General features: G+C 46.0%; 1 protein-coding gene across 7 annotated transcripts in view; it reads left to right on the top strand.

Annotated features, from left to right (window-relative positions):
• MIER1 (MIER1 transcriptional regulator) overlaps positions 1–19,212 on the top strand; it is a 346,656-nt gene that overhangs the window by 271,017 nt on the left and 56,427 nt on the right. For all 7 annotated transcript variants that reach the window (XM_069232476.1, XM_069232475.1, XM_069232479.1 and 4 more), the window contains one exon: positions 117–244. In XM_069232476.1, coding sequence (XP_069088577.1) covers positions 117–244 — 128 coding nt within the window. The remainder of the gene's footprint in view (positions 1–116; positions 245–19,212) is intronic.

The raw sequence follows: 19,212 nt of genomic DNA, 5'->3' as shown, positions 1-19,212 counted from the left end.
CACTAAGAAATAGTGATACGCTTCCTCATAACAAAAGTCATAAACTTTTTTGTAGTAAGCACACCAGTGTAAATTATGTGCACATAGCTTTTTCTACCATGTTTTTATTTTTATAGGTCCGAACGAGATCTGTTGGAGAATGTGTTGCATTTTATTACATGTGGAAGAAATCTGAACGTTATGACTTCTTCGCACAGCAAACTCGATTTGCAAAAAAGAAGTACAACCTGCACCCTGGAGTCACGTAAGTAATGTTATTGGCTTTTTCATATACTGCTACTGTATTTACCGCTGTATGAAGTGGTCTTAAGAGGCTACATAGGAATTTCGTAGTGGGTAACCTAAAACTTCAGATTCAGAGAGTGAATGGTGTGGGAGAATTTACCAAATGATTACATCAGTTACAGTAAACATTTTACATTAGGGTCCAGTGTATTTTTATGATTCACTTTATGCAAGGCAAGTCAACCATGGATCAAGATGTTGTGAAAGACTTAAGGAGAAATGCAATCAACATTTTGGAAGAATGGATGTTTTAATACCTTGAGTCGCAAAGAAGCTCAAAAGGAAGAGGGTACTAGAGTGGGTGAGGAGCGTATGTCTGTTGGGGATGCCAGCTGGTCAGTGAAAATTTGTCTTGTGCAAAGTAGATATTTGGGAAAAGGCAATCAACTAATTTGAATATTGGGTTGAGAAGTATTAGTGAGACTTGTTGTAAAGAGTGAAACAGCCTTTATGGTGTTGGAGGTGGAAGTTGCTCTAAAAAGGTTGAATGGAAACATTTGCAACATTGGGATGTTATAACGGATTGTAATAGCGAGAAAGACTTCTGATGAGACTGTTGCATTACTCCATTTTCTCCACGTTGTAGGTCATTCATCTGGGTTATAGTACAGTCTTGACTTTGCAAAGAGATTAGCAAGTGGTAGAGATTGGTTGGCGTAGTAGTAATTGTTGAGATTCATAGTTACTCAAACGGTAGCTCACCAACAATGTTTGCAAACAAGGAAATACCAACTCATTGAGGAGTATTTAATTAGACTTGGACTATGGTGGAAAGTGGATTATTATGACATGTGGCCTCACCATGCAATTATGTCACAATCTCTACCAGTTCCAGTTAGGTTCTCTACAAAAACCTTTATCTCAGTCCTGGGTACCTGTGGCACAGAACAGTCAGGCATTAAAGGAACAAGTACCAAAACAGTTAATGAGTAAGAGATACAATAAAATTCCGACACGAGGTTAGACACGAAAACAACAGAAATGTACTCCGTGTACTTCATCCCCAGCATCAGGCCCACTTCTTGGTTAGACCGTTTTAAAGGAGTGACGGATTCTGAGATGCTGAAGAGGTGCGGTGAGTTTTCCTGTGGCCACCCTACGGTCTGCAAACTTCAGGGATCGTCTCCGGCCTCAGGTCTTGATGTCCATGTTGCAGCAGGAGGAGTTCAGTGCAGGTCCAGGTGCCACTCTATGACAACTACCGCAGATAAATAGGAAAAGCTACTGAAGTTTTCAGCAACAAAGTGGTGACTTTGTAAATTCACCTTTCTGGTTAAAAGGAAAAAAAACTTAAATCCTATCTTGGCAGTGAGTCTGATTCAATGTAACGATTAATTTGATACCTTCGATTATTATCTTTGATGGTCCCAAGTGGACATTAGCAGTTAGTGTGGTGGCTAGTGAAACTCCATGTTCGCCAATGGGACTAATGGCCTTGCTATAGCCAAACTTACAGTTCCATGTTTTCGCTGTCAGGACATGTGAAGCACAAAAAGGAACATGCCCTTCTTTCTACTATTAAGCACCCTGCCTGCCTTCCTCAGGGGTGGCTTACTAATGTTAAAAAGGAAGGATTTGACCTGGCAAAGGGGTTTATCTTATCTGACAGTGGTCGCAGTGCACACGAGTTACACAGTGTTAACAAATCTATTATTCTTACTAAAGCATTGAAAAAAAAACTTAGCGTGCAGTGCTGAAACAAGCCCTGCCTAAGATCGTGAAACAACTTAGAATGGACTGGAACAATAAGATGTACTAGGTTCAGCACGCAGAGCTGATGCCAAAACAGGCTTCAGAGTAAACAAAAGCAATCAAAACTTAATCAAATGATCAGCAACTTATAAACATAAGGCAACAACAATTTGAGACAAGAGTTGTAGTAGTCCAAAAGAATATAACTGCTTGTAGGTCAGTCATATTGTACGAGTACCACACTTAAAAACTACATTAAGCTGACATTTCGAACTTCAAATAATTTTTCATGGTTGCAAAACAAGACCCAATGCATTTCAGGTGAACATACCCTTAATCAGCGGCAACTGTGAATCGCAAATTGAACCAATCAAAAAGAATAAATGAAAAGCATTGCAGATTCAATAACAGACATAATAAGAAGTCAGCAAACCTGAAGGTCTCCCAAACAACACATGTGCCCATGCTTTATAGGCTCCCCTCCCCCACTCAAATTCAGGAAGCGAAATTGTGACATGAGGAGGCGCTGCAAAAAAACGCACCCTAAATAGCACTATTATGGACAAGCACTTGCCATTCGTTATAAACCCATTCTAGCAACAAGTAGCATGTGTCAGTCATCACTCCAAAAACGCAAGTGCTCAGGTGAGCAGTGTGAAAAACTGAAACATAGTGACAGAGCAAAGTACCCCACTTCCGAAGTATCCCTCTGCAGTAAACTGCCCGGCAATCTAAAAAGAAATGCAAGTCATTCGAATGTTGCCTCTCAGGTGGTGAATACGCGGCACTTGCAACGTGAAAAACAGATCTCGAAGATTAATCAAATGCCAAACAGAAAAAGCCCAAAGATAACTCCCCTCACCTTGACCATAAAAACTATATGAGAAATACCTAAAAGCAACAGCCTGGTGTTCCAAAAAAATGTGAGAACCAAAGACCAAACGCGATGCACAGGTTGTGACAAACCATTCCAAATGGAAATAAAAATGTAAAATACAGACATGCAGTGAAAAAACAGTGTGAATGTTACCGGCAGATCAAGAAGAACGGCAAAACCCTCATGTGCAAACACTGCTCCATCAAAGGAAATGTGTGTCCCAGGAAGAATGCTGGGAATATGAGAAACGAGCAACCCACATGATAGGCACACCCACATGAAGGAAAATAGTTGACAGACTGCTTCAAAACGGCAATCTGTCAATTATGGAACTTACAACAGGTGCAGAAAACGACTGGTGAAAAATAAAAATAAGAAAATAAATAAACAGTGCTTGTTCCACGCAAAGGCCTCGTACCAAACGAGTCAAACAACCCAAAGTGAAACTAAAATGCATGATGAAGGAGACAAAAAGGGCCACATGACTAAAGTGCGTACTATGCTCTTATTGACCTGAACAATGGGCACATAATAAACATGCTTACAAACACAACACTCAGATTCATGACGACATCAGCATTCAGGGGTGTGGAATTTACTAAAATATCTACTTGTGCATGGGACAAGTTGCTTCATAAATCTTCTTGTCCTGTAGAAAAAAAATAACCTACTTGTCCCTTTGCTGCCGGGTAGTGCAGCGACAAATAATGACAGCTATGTCATTATATAAGAGCTCTGATAAAAGCCTCTCAGATTATGCCAGGGCTAATACTATAGCAGGGCTTTAATACTAGCAGTTTCCTCATTTTTCCACTTTTCCGCAGATCTACAACCTCTGGTTTAAGGTAGCGGTAAGCAATAGCTGCAAGGTTGGAATGCCTTTTTGATTCTCTGTGAACTTACTAACTTGTATGTTTGGAAATTTATCCTGGCAAGGGCAGATTAAAGCTTCATCTGAAGTTGGAAAAAAAGTGGATGGAGGGAAGATGAACTTGTAAATGCTCAACAGGTTTTCACATGAGTAAATCTACCCATGCATTTTTGTCTGTGGTAAAATACAGTTCACAAATTTTCTAGGATTACAATTTCTGGTCTACATCTGCAAATTCTTGTGAGTTAATGGAATATGTTAACCTACACTAATGCAAAGACATGTCATGGATGCACCTTTGTGACTTTCTGTATGAATTGGGCCCCTAAGTAGGCCTGGCGTTAACCAAGACCTTTTGTTTTTATTAAAATTCTCTCTGTCCATGTGCTGGCTGGGTTCATTGTTAGTGATCGCAATCTGCTCATTCACAAGGAGCATATCGGCACACAAAGTAATTTTGTTCAGTGCCAGGAACTACTGTGTTAATGTGTGCTTTTTGAGACCAAATAATATTTTTGCTCTTTGCCAATGTTTGTTACAATGGTGAAGGTGCGACAGCTTATAAAGTTTTACAAAATCCATGTTAAAAACAGACACTCACTGACAAAACTAAAAGACTGACCACCAGTGTTGTACCTATTGGCTTTGCCAATACTGGTTTATTTTTATGTTTCCCATATTCTTGTTGAAACTGGTTAAGCTGATTTTCCATTATGAATATTTTTGGGAAATGCTAGCATACATAGATTTTACTAAATGATGCTTCAAAGAAATGGTACCAAACATTTCACAGTAGTTTAGCAAAACATTTTTTCCTAGCTACATGTTTTTGTGAACATTTTATTTTGAAAACAAAGATTCCTCCATCTTGCCTTTAAGCTTCTGTACATATTTGCATTTCACAAACTGGCTGCCAAAAGGGTTTGTGTTGCAGGGAGTTGGACCTACTTGTCCTAAGGACAAAGTAAACATGAAATCTCGTTGTCCTTGACCTCAAACAATATGTCCTGGGCGTCGGGTTATAGGAATTCCACACCTCTGAGCATATACTGATAATAATGAATATAAAAGTCCAAGATTTACACAATACATTGTATCTATTGGGAGATTGCTACTGAAGATAATGAATCAATATACATGGTGTAAGCACAGAATGTGAAGCACATTGGCCCTACCTGTTACAGGATATGTGCAGGTGTAGATCTGTTTAAGCTACCTAAACCTGTGTTGTATTAAATGACACTGAACATGTACTAACCCTTGACCACAATTACCCAAAAACACATAATTTCTAATTTATCATTCAGGCCTGTGGGAATGAGTCTGTTCAACCTCTTGATCCACTACGTTTCACATTGTGATAGCCGTTTCTGAATATTGGTCTCCAGGTTAATCAAAATACTTTCCAACACTGTGAATAGTAATTGAGCAATGTTATGGGCATTCCAGTGTGCTACAAGAGACGAGTTTCTATTTTTGCTTCTAATCATGCTCTTGTGCTCCATAATGTGTATCATAATACACCTCTCTGTTTTACCTACATATAAAAATCTGTTTGACACGTATGAATTGTGGAAAAGGCAAGCACTACTTCAGTGATGGCGGATGAAAACTGCTGAATAATAGCATGTTGTTCCGGTCAGTTAGCTTTTTAAATACTGTGGCAGAGAATCCAAATGACCTGAGTTCAAGATGAACATCTAAATAAGTAATGCTTGTCTTGTGGATACAGTGAGTGAATTGGATCCTAGTTTTTTTTTTTTATTCAGTTCAGGTTTATTCTTCACGATGACTGGAATAAGAGCAGATGCAGAAACACTTGACAAACTACTGGCCAAATAGATCCATCCAGCTAATGTGGCTCAGTCTAGCTTAGAGCTGATAATGTTGGCGAGGTTGCTGCAAACATTGTGCACATTGAAATCGAGCTCACCCTCTGATCCAGGCCCACCTAAATTATTAGCAGAGGGGACTTCTATCGTCATTCCTCTAGGGTGCTTAAGATATCATTAGCAACTGTGGTGGTACCTTCCTCCTGGAAGCAAGCAAAGATTTTGCCTCTAATTAAAAATCTAAAAACCTTAAAATCTTCAGCAGATCCCAGCACTCCTTTAAACTATAGGCCTACTCCACTGCATCCAACATTTTCTAAGATCCTAGAAAAGCATGTGAAACATCAGCTATAAGGCTACTTGGAAGTCAGTAATCTACTCCACCGTAGCCAGTCAGGCTCCAGGCCCTTTTTTACCCACAGAGACTGCGCTGGTGGAGGTTGCGATATATATCAAAAGCATTTTAGATGGGGAGGATAAAAGCGATGCTGGTAATGTTAGATTTGTCGACCGCCTTTGACAAAGTTCCCCACTCAAGACTCCTTGCGCATCTCCAAGCTCTTTGGTGTAACAGGACTAGCCTTGGGTTGGACTTGCTTCCTTTTTTGCAGGTCGAAGTTAACAAATTTGGATCCTGCTTTTTGCTTCTAAACCATTTGAATTATCAGTACGAGTTCCCCATGGCCCGGCTTTAAGTCCTACCTTATTTAATATGTATTTTACTCCTTTGGCCCAGCTTGTGAAAGCCCTTGGGGCAAAAATTATATCATACGCTGACGATATGCAAATATGACCACACTGTAATATAATGCGCCCTGCCTTAGGGCTGCAAGACCTGCTTTAGAGGTGACTTAAAAGTATTACATACAGTGTTTAGGGGACATTTCACACAGGCTGTGTACCATTTCATGTTTACACTTTTAGAGAGCACATTGCCACGCAGCCTGAAATGGCAGTCTGCATGAGCTAGGTGAGAGGTCCCTGAGGGTGACACAGTACATGCTGGAGCCCTTGGGGACCCTTTTTGGTACCCATGCCCTATATATCTGGGGTACCATTTACTAGGGACTTACACAGGAACCAAATAAAATGCTAATTGGGGAACAATTCTACAGTTTTAGGGAAAGAGATCTGGCACTGGGGACCTGATTAGCAGGAAACCAATGCACTTTGTCAAAAAGTGGGGTTGACTGTGTCAAAAAGTGGCACTTGCCTACAAGGGTCCGCCATCACCCCACACCTAGGGACCCAACCTTCCTCACCCAACACCCCACCCCTGAGAGCTTGGTGGCCCAAACCACTGCTTCTCCCGGCACGTTCCCCACCTCTCCCCCGGGATAGGAAATCCAAGGGGCTGGACTAATTCGGAAAGAAGATGTTTTCTCCTGCCAGTATGGCATTGCAATCTGTGAACACCACATGCCTTTTGGGCTATTATTCAGTTGCACAAGTGCTGCCACAGGTCCCGGAGGTGGTCTGGGCTGTACTCTCTCTCAGGCTGTTGCCAATGGAAGAAATCTAGCTAAGTTCACAAATCGTCGTGAATTAGACACAACCAACTCGCCAGGCAGAGCAGTTTCCACAGCAATGGCCCTGAGGAGCCATGCCTGGCTGAGGACGCCTGGCTTTCCGAGGGATGTCCAAGCTTCCCTTATGGACATGTCCTTCGATACCACCAGCCTCTTTGGCGACAAGGCAGGTTCAGCGCTAGAATGCCTCAAGGATTCTCAGGCTGCAGCCATGTCCTTGTGCCAAGCGGTCCCTTGAGCCCTCCAATAGGCCTTTCACTCCTTCTGTAGCTACAGAAGGGGCTTCCAACTGCACCAGTTCTCGGCCAGCCACAGTGTTGCATGTTTTGCCCAGCCTCTGTGTGTATGAGGGTGCAATACCCACTGACCTCATGGGTCAGGTGGCCAGCTGTCTGGTCGGTCCACCCCGCTCCTCTCCCTCCATCTGCAGCAGCCTTTAAACCCTTCTAGTCTGCCTCTTTACCACCATGGGCACCCAGTTGGCAGCAGGATTTTCCATCACCTGCCCCCCTGCCAGTCGATAACTTCGGACAGGTGGGTTTTGCAGATCTGAAAGGGCTACTCCCTCCCTTTCGAGACTACCCCGCTCTCTATGCCGCCATCTCATGACTGGAGGAAGGAGGATCATCTGTCCCTTCTCCACGAGGAAGTCACTGTTCTCTTGGCCAAGGAAGCCATAGAGAGGGTTCCTGTGCCAGGAGTAGGCTGTGGTTGGTATTCTTGCTACTTTCTGGTTCCCAAAAAGAACAAGCCTTCACCCTATTTTAGAGCTATGAGTCCTCAATCTCTTCCTCAAGAAGAAGTTCAAAATGCTCACATTGGCTCAGGTCTTGTCTGCCCTGGACCCAGGAGACTGGATGATAGTGTTGGAATTGCTGGACTCTTATTTCCACTTCCCTTTACTGCCTGGTCATAGATTTTACCTGAAGTTCATAGTAAACCACAAGCACTTTTTTTGTTCACTGTGCATCCCTTTGACCTTACCAGCATTCCTCAGATGTTCACCAAGGTGATGGCTGTGGTTATAGCTCATCTGCGGGGATCAGGGGTGTCAGTCTTTCCCTACCTTGATGACTAACTGTTGAAGGTGAGCCCATCCCAGGCTGTTGTCTCCGACCTCTAGACTATGGTGAACCTCCTGCATTCACTGGGTTTCATTTTAAACATGCTGAAGGCACACCTGACTCCCTCTCAGACGCTCCCTTTCATTTGAGCTTTACTGGACATGTTGCAGTTTCGGACTTAGTCTCACTAGTGGATAGTCCAGGATATTCGGGCTATGATACTGGCGTTCCAACCTCTGTCCTGGATTTTGGTGATACTGACTCTGAGGCTGTTGGGACTCATGGCCTCCTGCATCCTGCTGATAACATATGCCAAATGGCATATGCGGGCTCTGCAGTGGGATCTGAAGTTCCAGTGGACGAAGCATCAGGAGAATCTCTCTGACGTGGTCCAGATGTCAAAGGTAACAGAGAAAGATCTGCAGTGGTGGTTAGCGAACCACAATAGGGTCAAGGGCAGATCCCTCTCCCTTCCTTAACCGTACCTGACAGTAGTGACAGATTCATCAGTACTGGGATGGAGCGGCCATCTGGGAGTGGTGGTGATCAGAGGACTGTTCTGTGCCGGAATCCGGACTCCACATCAATCTGCCCGACCTCTGGGCGATCCGACTGGCATTGAAAGGCTTTCTACCCTCCATCAAGTGAAGGCTAGTGCAGGTGTTCATTGACAACAGCACCGCCATGTGGTACTGCAACAAACAGGGTTGGGGGAGTTGTGAAACCTTTGTCAATAGACTCTGCGCCTCTGGACATGGCTGGAACAGCAGGGCATATCCCTGGTGGTTCAGCACCTGGTTTGTTCTCTGAACACCAGAGCAGACAAACTGAGCTGAAGATGCCTAGCAGATCACGACTGGCATCTCCACCCGGAGGGAGCGCAAGATCTCCTTCAGCAGTGAGGTTCGTTAGCTCTATTTGCCTCCACTGAGAAGTGCAGTCTAAGACGGCTCTCACTCAGAAACGCTTTTTGTCTGGAGTGGAATTCAGGCCTCCTATATGCGTTTCCACCCATACTACTCCTGCCCAGAGTTCTCAAGAAGATCAGGAATGACTGAGCCCAAGCAATCCTTGTGGCTCCAGACTGGGCACGGAGAGCCTGGTATCCCAAACTATTGAGCATGTCTATTGATCCTCTGATCAGACTGCCCCTCCGATAAGATCTTCTCTCGCAGCAGGAGGGGAGGGTTCTTCACACTAGCCTGTCCACTCTCAACCTTCTTGCATGGAGATTGAGCAGCGGCATTTTACAGCTTTTGCCCTTCTGTAAGGAAATGCCTCCTTGGCATGGTTACCCCCTGACTTTTTGCCTTTGCTGATGCTATGTTTTGATTTGAAAGTGTGCTGAGGCCTGCTAACCAGGCCCCAGTACCAGTGTTCTTTCCCTAACCTGTACCTTTGTTTACACAATTGGCACACCCTGGCACCCAGGTAAGTCCCTTGTAACTGGTACCCCTGGTACCAAGGGCCCTGATGCCAGGAAAGGTCTCTAAGGGCTGCAGCATGTCTTATGCCACCCTGGAGACCCCTCACTCAGCACAGACACACTGCTTGCCAGCTTGTGTGTGCTGGTGAGGACAAAATGACTAAGTCGACATGGCACTCCCCTCAGGGTGCCATGCCAACCTCACACTGCCTATGCAGTATAGATAAGTCACCCCTCTAGCAGGCCTTACAGCCCTAAGGCAGGGTGCACTATACCATAGGTGAGGGCACCAGTGCATGAGCACTGTGCCCCTACAGTGTCTAAGCAAAACCTTAGACATTGTAAGTGCAGGGTAGCCATAAGAGTATATGGTCTGGGAGTCTGTCAAACACGGACTCCACAGCACCATAATGGCTACACTGAAAACTGGGAAGTTTGGTATCAAACTTCTCAGCACAATAAATGCACACTGATGCCAGTGTACATTTTATTGTAAAATACACCCCAGAGGGCATCTTAGAGGTGCCCCCTGAAACCTTAACCAACTACCCGTGTTGGCTGACTGGTTTTAGCAGCCTGCCACACTCGAGACATGTTGCTGGCCACATGGGGAGAGTGCCTTTGTCACTCTGTGGCTAGTAACAAAGCCTGCACTGGGTGGAGATGCTATCACCTTCCCCAGGCAGGAGCTGTAACACCTGGCGGTGAGCCTCAAAGGCTCAGCCCCTTTGTTCCAGCACCACAGGGCACTCCAGCTAGTGGAGATGCCCGTCCCCTCCGGCCACGGCCCCACTTTTGGCGGCAAGGCCGGAGGAAATAATGAGAATAACAAGGAGTCGTCACTGGCCAGTCAGGACAGCCCCTAAGGTGTCCTGAGCTGAGGTGACTCTAACTTTTAGAAATCCTCCATCTTGCAGATGGAGGATTCCCCCAATAGGGATAGGAATGTGACCCCCTCCCCTTGGGAGGAGGCACAAAGAGGGTGTACCCACCCTCAGGGCTAGTAGCCATTGGCTACTAACCCCCCAGACCTAAACACGCCCTTAAATTTAGTATTTAAGGGCTTCCCTGAACCTAGGAACTCAGATTCCTGCAACCTAAGAAGAGGACTGCTAAGCTGACAAACCCTGCTGAGAAGACGGAGACACCAACTGCTTTGACCCCAGCTCTACCGGCCTGTCTCCCCCCTTCGGAAGAAAACTGCTCCAGCGACGCTTTCCCCAGGACCAGCGACCTCTGAATCCTCAGAGGACTGCCCTGCTCTAAAAGGACCAAGAAACTCCTGAGAACAGCGGCCCTGTTCACCCAAGACTGCAACTTTGTTTCCAAAGGAGCAACTTAAAGGCAACAGCGTTTCCCACCAGAAGCGTGAGACTTGCAACCCTGCACCCGGCGACTCCGACTCGACTGGTGGAGAAACAACACTTCAGGGAGGACCCTCCGGCGACTCCGAGACTGTGAGTAACCAAAGTTGTCCCCCCTGAGCCCCCACAGCGACGCCTGCAGAGGGAATCCCGAGGCTCCCCCTGACCGCGACTGCCTGACTCCCAGATCCCGACACCTGGAAAAAAACCCTGCACCCGCAGCCCCCAGGACCTGAAGGATCGGAACTCCAGTGCAGGAGTGAACCCCAGGAGGCCCTCTCCCTTGCCCAGGTGGTGGCTACCCCGAGGAGCCCCCCCCCCTTGCCTGCCTGCATCGCTGAAGAGACCCCTTGGTCTCCCATTGATTTACATTGGAAACCCGACGTGTGTTTGCACCCGGCCGCCCCCGTGCTGCTGAGGGTGTACATTCTGTGCTAACTTGTGTTCCCTCTTCTCCCCCCCCCCCCCCCCCCCCAGTGCCCTACAAAACCCCCCTGGTCTGCCCTCCGAAGACGCGGGTACTTACCTGCTGGCAGACTGGAACCGGGGCACCCCCTTCTCCATTGAAGCCTATGCGTTTTGGGCACCACTTTGAACTCTGCACCAGACCGGCCCTGAGCTGCTGGTGTGGTAACTTTGGGGTTGCTCTAACCCCCAACTGTGGGCCACCTTGGACCCAAACTTGAACCCCGTAGGTGGTTTACTTACCTACAAAAACTAACAAATACTTACCTCCCCCAGGAACTGTTGAAAATTGCACTGTCTAGTTTTAAAATAGCTGTATGTGTTTTATTTGAAAAGTATATATGCTATTGTGATTATTAAAAGTTCCTAAAGTACTTACCTGCAATACCTTTCGTGCAAAGTATTACATGTAGAATCTGAACCTGTGGTTCTTAAAATAAACTAAGAAAAGATATTTTTCTATACAAAAACCTATTGGCCTGGAATTGTCTCTGAGTGTGTGTTCCTCATTTATTGCCTGTGTGTATGTACAACAAATGCTTAACACTACTCCTTTGATAAGCCTACTGCTCGACCACACTACCACAAAATAGAGCATTAGTATTATCTCTTTTTGCCACTATCTTACCTCTAAGGGGAAACCTTGGACTCTGTGCATACTATTCCTTACTTTGAAATAGTGCATACAGAGCCAACTTCCTACACCTTCCTCCCTAAGTCTGTAACATCATCTTGGCATCCATGCATCCCTCCAGCAAAACGGTATACGCCTGTCGGAAGAAATTTGTGGTATGGTACACAGACAGTCTGTTGATTCCCCTTTTGGCCCCTCTCTCTAAGGTTTCACTTTTCATTCTTTCCCTTGTCGAACAGGGATCTGCTTTGGGCACTCTTAAGGGCTATTTATCTGCCATTTCTGCTTTCTTGTGGTTGCCTGATCAACCATTCTGGTTTAAGTCTCCTTTTTGATGTGTGCTCCTCTCAAGCCCTTCCACAATTGCCCCTTCAGGCTCCTCACATTGAAAACAGGCTTCATTGTGGCAATTACATCTGCCCGCAGAGTGAGTGATCTGCAGATCTTATCATGTAAGCACCCTACCTCTCTATGTATCCTGACAAAGTGGTGTCATGCCCCAGAAGGGCCTTTTTTCTGCCAAAAATGGTCATGCCTTTTCTTGTAGGCCAGTCAATCACTTTGACTACATTTAACGCACTCCCATATCCTTCTAAGTAAGAGGTAAGACTCTACTACCTGGACCCAAAAAAAGCATTGGCGTTCTACCTTGATAGTTCCTGTGAGTTCCAGGTGGATGACAAACTCTTCATGGGGTATGCGGGTGCGAAGAAAGGTTGGCGGTGCAGAAGCTAATCATCTCTTGTTGAGTTGTGCTCTGTATCAAGATCTGCTATGCACTGGACAAAAAGCAAGCTCCTGAAGGCTTTCCTGCTCATTGCACTAGAACCAACGCCGTGACCACTGCATTAGCATGCTGAGTTCCAGTCCTGGATATCTGCCAGGCAGCAGTGTGGGCCTCCCTGCACATGTTTACCAAACACTACTGCCTGGACAGTCAGGTCTGTCGTGATGGGCTTTTTGCCTGTTCGGTCCTACAGGATTTCCTTGTTTGAAATTGGTCCGTAGACCCACCTCTGAGGATGGTATTGCTTGGATATCTATTCACAGGTAAGGAGTCTGCAGTTTGGATGTCTCTCAGTTGGACAAGTTACTTACGTTCGGTAATGCCTTATGTGGTAGAGATTATATCTAGCTGCAGATTCCCTACTGAACCACCCATCCTCCCCGCTCTGTGATCGAATTTCTATGGAAGGTACTTCCATTTCAGGGCCCTAGTTTTGACACACCAGTGGTCTGTGTTCTTCATGGCTCTGCGCTTCTGGCGTGGAAAGTTGTGAAAAGAAACTGATGTCTGCACACCTGGGTTGTGCCTATATAGGTACCACAATGTTATTTCCGCCGTTGATGATGCCGACGGCAGATGTGGAGCTGATCAGCACCACCTACTGGTGCGCAGGGGTACTGCTCACGAAAAATCTTCCGGATCTAGTCTGACGCCTGGGGAGAATTCACATGTAAGGAATCTGCAGCTAAATATAGTCTCTACCAGATGAGACTTAATCAAAGGTAGGTAACTTGTCCTTAGGCTTATGATGCCCACAGGCACCATCGATCATAAATCACTTCAACTATAGTTTTGATTCTGCTCCTGACCCTTTGTGGGCAAGTAGTGAGACCAAAGAAATTAACAGCAATTACTCAAGTTAAATCACAATCTGGCTCAGGACTTGAGCTTATGTTTTTTCTGTTGGCTTGTAAACACAAACACATGTCTACCAGTGACCTTAAATTGGTGACTTGGAAAACTACTCCTTTTGTTGAGTTAACCTCTACTGTTAGCATGGGTGCATTGCATGCCCCTTTTATGAAAACGATGTGATGTTTTTTTAAATGCAAAGTTGTTTTGGAGGTCCATGTTAGTGTTCACAAGATTCAGGAGAACTTTCATCCACTCCCCTTGTCTAATCCCTACATTGAAGTTGGGGATCTCTGCTCATACTCTTGATTTCCACTGATCCCCTCTCAAATTATATTTTGACTTCACTCAAGTCATGTATTTCTCTTATAGGCTACTGGTGGCCTATTGTGAATCTTCTCCAGAATCCCCTTGCTTGATGGGTGGTATTGTGAAATCTGGTCTGCTCATCAAAGGCCAGCATATCTCCTGCCATCTTCCATATTTATGAAATAAGAGCCAAGGTAACTTATGACAATTTTGTATTTCATATGATAAAGTAGGACAAATATTTTAATGTTGGACGTTCTTTTGCAAACTTTACCAATTGGGTTTGAGCATAAGATTGGTTGCTCAATTTGGCACTTTTGAAGAACTTCTAATGTAAATCCAGTTTTATTTGACTGATTCCACTTTTAATAGTGTTACCAGGGAGTTGTGGCTATGATGGTGGGCGGATAGGTCGCGTCTTACTGTCCATCTATCCCTGCCGCTGGTTATCCCTGTCACATCCCCCTGGTCTACAGCCAGGAAGAGCCCCTTAATGCCCTCCCACTCGCCCCGCTTCTGATCGGAGACCTGTTGAGCACCAGGAGGCTTGCTGGATCAATCAGTAGCAGGGCCACACAGAGCTAGACCAGAGTTGCTGCCGGACCGCCTTGCGGACTTTAAGTTGGCGGCGGTTGCACTAGCATAGAAGAGTCCTGAGTCACACAGCCTCAGGCATCCAAACAGCTGCATTTCGGGTGCCTCGTACCTGTAGCAGTCACCCACTGGACTGCGGCCCTCTGGGGGAAACGCCCAGCATCCAAATACTCTGATCCCTGCGGGGCAGCCGAAGATTGGCATGAGCGAGCCACCCTTACACGCTGCGACGTTGCAGGCTGAGATGGGGTGAGGTCTGCTGCTCCGACAGATTCTTCAGGCAGCATTTGGGTGGTGAGTGAGCCCCCCAAGCTGGGACTTTGATGGGGTGACCCCCGTGATTCCTCCTGTGAAGAGGACTGTTCAACACTGAGATAGGACATGGTGACAGCGCAAGCAAAGAAATATTGATCCCTCAAGGAGGTGCTGATAAACAAACGGTGAGCTCAGCAGGAGAACATCCCCCTTCCACTAGCCTAGACCTGCAGTCAGAAGGAGATGTTGAGGGCCCAATGACTCGATCCTTCTTAGAAGCCCTGTTTGCATCTTTATGGAACGATTCTCAGAATGTCAAAAAAGACCTCTCCTAAGGCTTAAAGAGAGTTTGCAAGGATCTGGCTGAGATAGGGGATAGGGTGTTCAACACAGCTGAGATGAAGAGATTGAGCAACTTAAGCAGGAAGTCATCATCTTAGGGAACAGCAGATTGATCTACAAGCACACATGGAAGACCTGAAAAACAGGTCAAGACGCAATAACCAATGAATAAGAGAAGCCCAACCAAAGCAGAAGACAACATAACGTCACATGTGAGAGCCCTCTTTGCCCAGATCTTGGAAACCTCTCCAGACTGGGACATACAGCTGGATAGGGTGCACAGAGTAGGTCTTCCGCACCCAGAAAACTTGCATCCTTCTGCCATTCCAGTATGAGTCCACAATTTTCAACTTATAGAGCAGGTACTTTGCAAGGCCAGAGACGTACTGCCCCACACACTGGTGCTCTGCCAGGACCTTGCAGCCATAACGCCTCAAAAGAGGTGAGACTTCTGCCCAGTTACCACCTATGTCCGAGACAACGGTATCACTTACTCCTAGGGAACATCAGTTTTGCAATATCCTCCGCTGGGAAGGGAAACTTTACCAGCTCCAGTCATTGAAAGAAGCTGGCAGAGTGCTTAAGATCGAGGATGGCATTGACATCTGCTGCAGGTTCAGTCCCAAGGAACGGAAGGCCAAGAAACGCTCCAGATGGCAGAGAGGCACAGCTCCATCTAAAGGATTAAGACCTGATCTTGAAACTATTGCGATTAAGAGACCAGCGGTGCTAGAGACACTAACTGATGACTCGATGGGCAAGAGACAAACTGAGGCTGCTGGTTCTCTGCTTCAACTGGCTCTGGGAGAAGGGGTACTGGGGTGGGAAGGTGGGGGCGAGATGGCATGAAGAAGGGCTTGAGCCTTGTCACAAACGCCTGTTCCCACATTTTCACTGGGACATCACTGGCTATGGCCAGCAGTTTTGAATTAGCAGGGACATTGTTCTTTTTCTTTTTGGGGGCCGGGGGGCTCATACATCATGCTGGTGCATTACACTATAGGTTTCCACCACCACAGAGACTACCAAGAGGGTTCTCTATCTCTCAAAAGCAACAGCCTGGCACATAGTGGGAGACAAGGGAGATTACTACTCCTGCATGTTCCCCATGATAAACTGAGGATTGTATCCCCTTAATGTGAAAGGGCTTAACCCTATTAAAAGACAAGCCATCATATCGAATTTAGAGCAGGCAAGGGTGATCTATGCCTCCTACAGGAGATCCGCTTTCTCCCGGGCAATTGGCATAGGCTTATGACCCATGCCTACTGACAATTCTTCTCTTCAGCAGCCTCGAAGTTGGCGGGTGTGACCATTTTGCTGTCCCACTCTTTCCAGGAGAAGTTTGGGGCTAAACTTACAGAGATTAACGACCGGTTACTAGCGTTTGATGTAACGTGGGAGACCACATACGTTTGAGGCTCTTTGTACGCTCCCAACAATGGTCAGGAACGTTTCCTTCCCAGAACAGTGGCAGATATTATGTCCTCACAAGACACTCGTGCTGATTGGGGAGATCTCAGTTTAGTATTTCATAGCCACCTGGACCGTTCAGCACATAGGCTTGGGGGCGCCGTGTGTACTGTACTGTACTGTGTACCAAGAAGGCGGTCAATGACTGTAAGAGATGGGATTGCAAGACTTGTTGATGGAGGGTCATACTCTGATTTAAGATTATTTGTTCTATTCCCATGCCCACAACATCTCTGCCAGGCTTGGCTAATTCCTAGGGACTAACGAGCTTCAGGCCCTTGATACCTCCATAAAGATCGAGCTGTGCTTGTTCTCAGATCATACTGTGGTATCTCTAGACTTTGTATTCCCTCTAGCGGGATGTACTCCTCGGCCATGGCGTTTGAGGGAAGCCCTCCTGCAGAGTCTTAAAGTGGTTAAACAGGCCACACAGGCGAAAACTACTTACCTCACCATAAATGATTCAGCTGACACCTCTATTTCACTTGCATGGTTGACCTTAAGGGGAGTCATTCGGGGGGAATGTATTGGCAATTTTGACAGCAGACAGTAGGTTGTGTTGGGACAAGCTGGAACACATACATAAGCGTAGGGGCGCAACTCAGGTTTGGCAACAGTTGGAGTCAGCCAGAACATAGTTTGCGGAGCTGGGCCTCGACAAGGCTGAATACTCCTTACTTCGACTCAAACACTCCTTCTCTGTAGTGGGCAACAGATGCTGGCACTTACTGGCCAGTTGACTACAGGCACAGCGACAGGCCACAGGGGTAGTGCCCCTACTAGCTGAGGATGCCACTGAGATCGTTGGAAACTAAGTTCTGTGATTTTTATGAGAACCTATATTCGGAACTGTCCCTATCACCAGTTAACCCAGACCTCCAGGGCAGTCGTACACCACATCTGACAAAAGACCAGGTGCCTGAACTGGATCCCCCAGGCTGAATAGAGGAAGTTATCTCTGCCATTGCCTGTCAAAAACTGCTCAAAGAGTCTGGATAATGGTTTTCCGGCACTGCACTACACTTGCTCAATATTGACTTGGCTTTTCAGCTCAATCACCAGTCCCGACACAGTGCCACCATCAATGATGGAAACATTTACAGTGGTCATCCCCAGGCTGGGGAAGGACAAAAAGCAGTGTGGGTCCTGCAACCATATTTACCTCCTCAATGTGGTTGCTAAGCTGTTCACTAGCATCATGGCCGCTCGGCTGAATCCCCTTATGCCAGGACTGATTTCTCTGGACCAGACAGGGTTTGTCCCACAAAGGCAATGTAGTGACAACACTAAGAGGATACCTGATATATAAAACCAAGTGCTCCAGACGGGAAATTATGCTTCTGACTATAGACGCTGAGAATGCGTTTGACCGCGTCCACTGGCCATATTTAGCAGCGACTCTCACCCACTTTGGCTTCAGAGCACGGTTCCACACATTGTATTGTATTGTAATTGTATTTATATAGCGCTTACTACCCCTGGCTAGCCATTGAAGCACTTTTCGGTGTGTAGCACGCTACTCTGGAACCCGAAAGGAATTTGTGTTGGATTAGTATATTGAAATATGAGCACAGTATTAGTACGAGTAAATTTGAGCAGAGTATATGTTAGTTTGTTAGTTGGATTGACGAGAATAATGGAGGGATAGAGGAGGGAAGAATCCAGAAGTGTTAATTGGGAGTTTATAGTAATAGAATGAGGTTTTCGTTGAGTAAAAGAGAGATGGAGGAGGGAAGAGTCTTTGAAAAGGGGTTAGGGAGATCATAGTCATAGAAGGGGTTTTGGATGAGTCAAAGGTGAGATCATGTTTTTCTTTCCCAAAACTGTACAATTGGTTCTCCAATTGACACATCCTGGTAAACGATAACCTAATGCCTGAGGTACTAAAAAGGGTCCATACAGGCTGCAACACAAATTGTGCCACCCTAAGGTACCCCCCACCAAGCACATGTCATGCTGCCATTGCAGGCTGCATCTCTTGGCTTATCTAAAAGTGAAAACACAACATGTCACATCGCTATGTTCCACGTCCCCTGCCAGTGCATGTAATAATTGAAAGTCACCCCTACAGCAGGGCTGACAGCCCAAAGGCAGGGTGCTTAATATTAATTGTGAGGGCATACCTGCATGAGCAGATATGATCCTGCGCTGGTTAGTTCCATTACTGCCAGTTAGAGTGACAATAGAAGCTATTTCAAACCATGTACTTGACACTGGTGAAAACGAGTTCCTCAGCTACATGATGGCTTCACTGAAAATAGGGATGTTTGGTATCAAAGATCTTGTATTGATATACCCACACTAGTTCCAGTGATTAATTTATCAATAAATGTACGCAAATGGCAGCCTCTGGTGTGCTTGCTGACTGGTTTCTGCCACCCAAGACACTTTTCTGACCTCCTAAGGTGCGAGCCTTCTGCTCTGTGGATATCAGCTCACCAGGGTGAGGCCTCTATAGGACCCAGGACGTCACTTCCGGCACGGATGACGCCGATCAATGCCACCTAATGACAGAGAAAAATGTCCAGATCCAGACTGACACCTGGGGAAATTCTAAGGTA

This window comes from Pleurodeles waltl, chromosome 4_2 (assembly GCF_031143425.1).
Source record: "Pleurodeles waltl isolate 20211129_DDA chromosome 4_2, aPleWal1.hap1.20221129, whole genome shotgun sequence".
Classification (NCBI taxonomy): Eukaryota; Metazoa; Chordata; class Amphibia; order Caudata; family Salamandridae; genus Pleurodeles; species Pleurodeles waltl.
This window is presented reverse-complemented; position numbering and strand designations above follow the sequence as displayed.